Source organism: Triticum dicoccoides, chromosome 7B, assembly GCF_002162155.2.
Source record: "Triticum dicoccoides isolate Atlit2015 ecotype Zavitan chromosome 7B, WEW_v2.0, whole genome shotgun sequence".
In the NCBI taxonomy this organism is placed as follows: Eukaryota; Viridiplantae; Streptophyta; class Magnoliopsida; order Poales; family Poaceae; genus Triticum; species Triticum dicoccoides.
In genome coordinates this window covers 466,243,208-466,249,445 of record NC_041393.1, presented here as the reverse complement: position 1 = coordinate 466,249,445, position 6,238 = coordinate 466,243,208, and the positions used below count along the sequence as shown (strand labels likewise).

Genomic DNA, 6,238 nt, shown 5'->3' with positions numbered 1-6,238 from the left:
ATCGTCCCCGAACTCCGAAAGCGTGCACCTTAAAAGCATCTACAATCAGACCTTTCAAATCCGTCTCAAATGTCCAGACAGGTCGCCCTGTCGCTACCCAGTCACGAAACTCGGACGGGCCCCTCAAACTGCCCTCAAACAGCCGGCTGTCGGCACCCCACATGTCCAGCCCAAATATGGCACGGATATGTGGGTGTCCGGGCACGTCCGCCACGTCGGCCTGGCGGCGTGGCCCCACACGGAAACACCCGGAACCCGGCAGTTCAACGGACGCCGTGTCCGTCACCGTGGTGTGAACGCCGCGTGGTGTCGCCCAAGACGAAATCCGACTATTTAAGCCGACGGCCGTCCCACAACCCTAACCCACCCACCCCCCTCTCCGCGCCGCCGATCCGAGCCCGGAGCAGCCGGAGGCGCCAGAGCTGCAACTGCCGCCCATGCTGCCGGAGCCGGGCACGGGGATCATGGTGATCTTCGACGAGAAGTAGTTATGATCGATGTAGGACGTAGATTCTTTCTTTTTTGCGTGTCTTTGTATGGATATAAGAATCAAATATGAGATATCCGGATGCAACAAATGAAATTTAAAAAATGCCCGGTCATTGTCTGCGGATGTGTCGGCGCGTCCGCAGGCATTTGAGGTGCTGAATTTGACATATGTGGTTGTAGATGCTCTAATTGCCTTGTTTTCGTATCGGTTCTCATACGGCCGGAGCTGGACCTTCAATTCATTGCGGCGAAGGCTTTAAAGAAAAAGAAAATAAAATTAAAAATTGCGGCCAAGGCTCGTACCAGGGGAGATGTCTCCACGTATACGAGGAGAGAGAAAAGGGAGACAGAAACATCGGATGCTTCCGGCCGTGGTCTCGTCCTCCCACTCCACCGTCCGCACGCGGGCAGCGTCGTGCCATCATCTCACGGCGCCGGAGACGGGTGTCCTGTACGCGTCACGGCCGACGCATTCGACCTAATCCCTTTGGCCTGATCTTTCCAACGCATCCCCTTCGTTTCGTAGCACGTATAGCGAGCGTATGCACGGCTGGCTGAGGCCGATCCTTGTCGTTTGACTGGTGCATCCGCATGCCAGCACCACTCGCCGACCTGTTCCAAGAAAATGACGCGTACGTTTTCCCTTTTCAAGGGTTGTTTTTTCCTGTTTCCATTATAAGTGTAGAAGAAAGAAGCAACGATAAATTGGTTTTTTTATCATGTTCAAAAAAAAAATGGTTTTGTACCAACGGGACATTTTGGAACATGTAGACCCAAAATACGCTGAATTGGGCTAAGACAATTTTTGGGAGAAGACTTTTACATGGCTCAGATTTTTTCTTCTTATGGATGTTGTGTTTTGCACGACCGTACGAGCCCATTCTTTCTTTGACCAAAGGGCTCGATACGAAATGAAGTTAATGCCACGCACGCAGGTTATGCATGGTTTGGTGCCCACGCTTGCCGAGTTTCAGTGTAAAAAGCATAAGGATTAGTTTGTACTATATAAATCGTTCATGGGGATCCTCTTTCGTATTCTCTACTATACTAGCTATTTATTTCAAGTATTTTGACTAGATTTATTTGTGAATATTGTTAAAAAAAGATTTATTTGTGAATAGATGGAGTAATAGATCCGTCTCGAAGATGGCATAAAAAAAAAACTTCGCTGCAGAATTTACGTGGGAGCCTAACGTTCCAAACCAAGAGCCTTACCACTGAAGGCAGACTCAAACGAATAACAACCGAGCATTAGCGAAGAGCGGGTTAATTACCGTCTCAAACCCCAGCTGTAATCTCCGTTTTTGACAGCGAGGTTACTTGCCGCGCGAGCTTTCACCGTCGCGGGGGCAAAACCGTCAATCTAATAAGCGAGCGCACGACCTTTTCTACGAAGGTGCGCGGGCCAGACACGTCACGCCGTGAGTGACGGCCGGCCCCACGCCCGGAATAAATCAGCAGCCCCACACCGTCCGCTCCCTCTCCCCAATTCTCCATTGCCCACCTCCCCCTCGCCCATCCGTCCCTCTTCCTTCCTCGCCAAACCAAACCAAACCAGACCAAAAACTTCCCCTCCCCAACTCTCTCTCCGCCCCTGCGTGAACCGCGGAGCAAGGAAGGAGGAGCCCGTCGGGCTACTAATCTCGGGGGTTCCCCCTCTGATCCGGGCGGTGAGTTCCAATCCAATCCGATCCCGACTCCGCGCGCGCCCCGACTCGGTGGTCGCCCGGATTCCCCCTCCTGGTATTCTTAAAGGTCGGTTCCCTGCTTGTTTCGATCGGTGCGGGGTAAGCTAACCATGGCGATATGATGTAGCAGGTTTCGGCCGTTAGCTGCTGGGGGAGGAGCCGCGCGCGGGTTCGTGGCGCCGGCGTCGGTGGCCGGGGGTCGTCGGTCCTTCCTTGGTTCTCTCGTCATCGGAAAAATAAATCGGTCGATCTGCCTCTGGTGAGCGATTTCTCAGGTATGATGATGCGAGTTGATACCACTATTCTGTGCCTGCGCTGCGCGGCTGGGTGATTTTGTGACTCATCGCTCCAGTTGGTCTCTGTTCTGCAGATTGCCTCGCGCGGTTGGGCTTCTCCGGTGGGGCAAAGGCAGGATTTTGAGCCACTTTGCCCCTAAAATTAAATCTGGTATGTGCGGTGTTATGTGCTTTGAACGATTTTTGCTGAAGCTCTGCCGGCCACTGACGGAGGAGATCTAACTTTTTGTGCAGATTTAATGGGCGACCAATCCAAAATGTGCCTGTAGCATCATCGGTTGTGCCGTTTCTGGTGTCGGGCTTTCGCAGAGGGTTTCCTCCATCCATCATAGAAGGAAGGAACGGAACCCTTGGCTTGACTTCTCCATGGCTTCTACTAATTCCTAGTGTAGAGCTTCTAACTCCGGTCCATTGTAAATATTGGCTGTAGTTGAGGAAGCTTTCGGCCTCCTGTAACCCCACTCGCCAAGATGTCGTCAGCTGGTGTCATTGCGCTTGCTCCGATGACCGACGACCTCGCCTTCTTGCCCATCAGGTTTGATGGTAGTCGTTCAGCACACTGTTTCTCCGGGTCACAGCTGCAGGATTCCATTCTCATCTTCCTCGCTGTGCCTGGTGCGCCTCCAATGCCGATGAGTGTGCTGGGCACTGATTCCATCGCCTCGGTCAAGCTGCGCATCCAGAGGTTCAAGGGCTTTGTGGTGACAAAGCAGCGGCTTGTGCTCGACGGGCATGAGCTGGCGCGCAACAACTGCCCTGTCAAGGATTATGGGCTTGCCGATGGGAATGTTCTGCACCTTGTTATCCGCTTGGCTGACCTCCGGGTGATCAACATTGAGACCGCCAGTGGGAAGAAATTTCAGTTTCAGGTGGACCAGACCCGCAATGTCAAGTACCTCAAGAGCAAGCTTGCAGTGGAGGGTGATGAGGACCTTGATAGCCTGGAGGATGATGACAAGCTCGAGTACGATGGAGAGGTGCTTGAGGACCACCAGTTGATTGCTGATATTAGCAACAAGGATGATGCTGTGATTCATTTGTTCATCCGCAAACCAGCAAAGGTACGAACACAGCAAGTTGATAAGGATACTGTGGTCACAGTTGACAACCCTCAGAAGAAAGAGAACCTTCAGAATGAATCTGTTGTGGTGACCCCTGCAAAACCAGCTGGTGGCAAGCCTGCTGCTATCGAACCAATTGTGGTTAACCGGAAGGCGAAGCTGTCATCTGAAGTGATGAAAATGATTGACTCAGCAATAGCTGGTCTTGAGAATGGATATACACCAGTTATGTCAGCAGAAGGTTCAGGGGGTGTTTACTTCATGCAAGACTCATCAGGCCAGAAGAATGTTGCAGTGTTTAAGCCGATTGATGAGGAACCTATGGCTGAAAACAACCCAAGGGGTCATCCACTGTCGACTGATGGGGAAGGCATGAAGAGGGGAACACGTGTAGGGGAAGGTGCACTAAGGGAAGTTGCGGCTTATATTCTCGACCATCCAGTTGGTGATCGTGAATCGGGCCACGGTGTTGGGTTTTCTGGTGTGCCTCCCACAGCATTAGTCCGAAGCTTACATAGGGGAAAGAGCTTCAAGTTTGGATCTCTGCAGATGTTTATGGAGAACGATGGAAGTTGCGAGGATATGGGTCCTCGTGCTTTTCCGGTGAAGGAGGTACACAAAATAGCAGTGTTAGATATTAGGTTAGCGAATGCTGATCGTCATGCAGGGAACATTCTAGTGTCCAAGGAAGAAGGTGCCACCTGCAAGCTGATTCCAATTGATCATGGTTACTGCCTGCCAGAGAAGGTGATTATTTCGTTGTTGCATTACTTCTCGCTCTTGAGTCATGCAAATGTTAATTTTGTTGCCTTGTTGCTATGCAGTTTGAGGATTGTACCTTCGAGTGGCTTTACTGGCCTCAAGCCCGTGAGCGGTTCAGTGATGAAACCATTGCATACATTGAATCTCTCGACGCGGAAGAGGACATCAAGCTTCTCAGGTTCCACGGGTGGGAGCTGTCTTCAAGCTGTGCCCGCGTCCTGCGCATCAGCACCATGCTCCTGAAGAAGGGCGCGGCGCGAGGCCTCACACCCTATGACATAGGACGTATACTGTGCAGGGAGACTGTGAATAGAGATTCTGTGATCGAGGACATCATCCAGGAAGCGGAGGGCGCCGTCCTCCCGGGGACGAGCGAGAACCTGTTCCTGGAGACGGTGTCGGAGATCATAGACCGCTACCTCCTCGTCAAGTAATATCTGTTTAGAAACACTCAGAATAACTGATCTAGTTGTTCGGCTGTATCCGGTTTGCTGTAAGTATGTTTCACAAGGCACTGCCCCAGGCCTCCTCCTCAAGGGACTAATGATTTCATTTGTTTCTAGCCCCGAACGATTCCGTTTGTTTGTAGCCGCTCAAGAACATTTCCTTCTGTGAATATAGATGTCTGTGCTGCGTTAGACCTTATCACTGAACTAGGTAAAGGGCTACCACATTGTTCGTATCGATTGGAGCTTCATGACAAACGGTTGTCTTGCCTGTTTGTTTTCCATCTCCAATTGACAGACCAACGAGTTGGCCGGAAGTACTAGTATTGTTCAGAGCAGCTTCTATACATCCGGGTCGTCTATTTTTGCCGTGTTCTACTGGCTGTTCAATCGTCTACCGGTCAAATCTCCGGGGTTTTCATTTTTATTTATTTCAGCGAGTTGATACTCACGACCGACCGAATCAATGGCATAATTAGCTGAGGACAAAGCTGGGGATCGAAGGACTGGGAGGGCACGTGCAGCGGTTTACTTTGACTCACGACGCACTGAATCAAAAATCTGCAACTGGATCGTGCGTGACTAGACTCTCCTCTTGGCTTAAATATCTCAACTTTGATTTTTCTAGTTAGCACTCAACGTCGCACGTTTCACGTCACCTTGCTTTTCTCTCATTTTTATCTTTATATCCCCGGTCTGTGCGCTACTAAAGTATGCGTCTAGTGGCAAATCTTCGCTGAATGCAAAGTTATCAGGCATGTTTGATTTATACTCCCTCCGTTTCTGAAGTACTCCCTCCGTTCGGAATTACTTGTCGCGAAAATGGATGTATCTAGACGTATTTTAGTTTTAGATACATCCATTCCCAAGACAAGTAATTTCAAACGGAGGGAGTATAGAAATATAAGCCCTTTTAAATATATTTCAGTCACGTATGGATAGGAATGTATGTAGACATATTTTAAATGTATGTAGACATATTTTAATGTGTAGATTCGTTTATTTTGTTTCGTGTGTAGTTCAATATTGAAATCTTTGAAAGATCGGAGGAAGTATATACTAAGATTGTCCTCATTTGCCACACATGCCTAAGGTATGGTTAGGCGATTAAAATCGGCGTCACACTCTGCTATATTTGAGGTAATCTTGCAACAGTTTCTAACAGCCTGTTTGGTAATGACAGGGAGAAGGCATGGGAGTTTAGCGATGGGAATTTGTCAAGGGATTACACATGGGAAGTTGATTTGAAGTTCCATTCCTCTGTTTGACATGTGGAGGCAACTAAATGTGGGAATTTAAGAGATAATTAACTGCCCCTATTTAGTTGGTGGGATTAGGCAGAGAAATAACCAACTTTCAACGTGAAACGCCACCCCTCACCACGTCCCAACTAACAAAACATTTTTTTCTCTGTCAATTCCCAATCCCCGGTTAAATTACCAGGGTCCCCTAGGGAAGAGATTTGAAGGAGTTGGGCCTCTTAATTCCCCTTCCCC

At 49.5% G+C, this 6,238-nt stretch overlaps 1 protein-coding gene across 2 annotated transcripts; it reads left to right on the top strand.

The window, feature by feature from the left end:
* The first annotated feature begins 1,963 nt into the window (after nt 1–1,963).
* On the top strand, nt 1,964–4,941 carry LOC119341811 (phosphatidylinositol 4-kinase gamma 4-like). 2 transcript variants are annotated; one of them, XM_037613665.1, is made up of 5 exons: nt 1,964–2,159; nt 2,308–2,436; nt 2,548–2,624; nt 2,708–4,281; nt 4,359–4,941. In XM_037613665.1, exons 4-5 carry the CDS (start codon nt 2,944–2,946, stop codon nt 4,728–4,730), a joined length of 1,710 nt encoding a protein of 569 aa, XP_037469562.1. In that variant the 5' UTR covers nt 1,964–2,159; nt 2,308–2,436; nt 2,548–2,624; nt 2,708–2,943; the 3' UTR covers nt 4,731–4,941. The 2 variants fall into 2 exon arrangements, with proteins under 2 accessions (XP_037469562.1, XP_037469561.1); XM_037613664.1 differs by having other exon boundaries at nt 2,308–2,452.
* The last annotated feature ends 1,297 nt before the right edge of the window (nt 4,942–6,238 follow it).

Coding starts and splice junctions, on each gene's coding strand:
- LOC119341811 (XM_037613665.1), top strand. CDS start 2,944: ATGTCGTCAGCTGGTGTCATTGCGCTTGCTCCGATGACCGACGACCTC. Junction 4,282..4,358: donor GTTACTGCCTGCCAGAGAAG/GTGATTATTTCG, acceptor GTTGCTATGCAG/TTTGAGGATTGTACCTTCGA.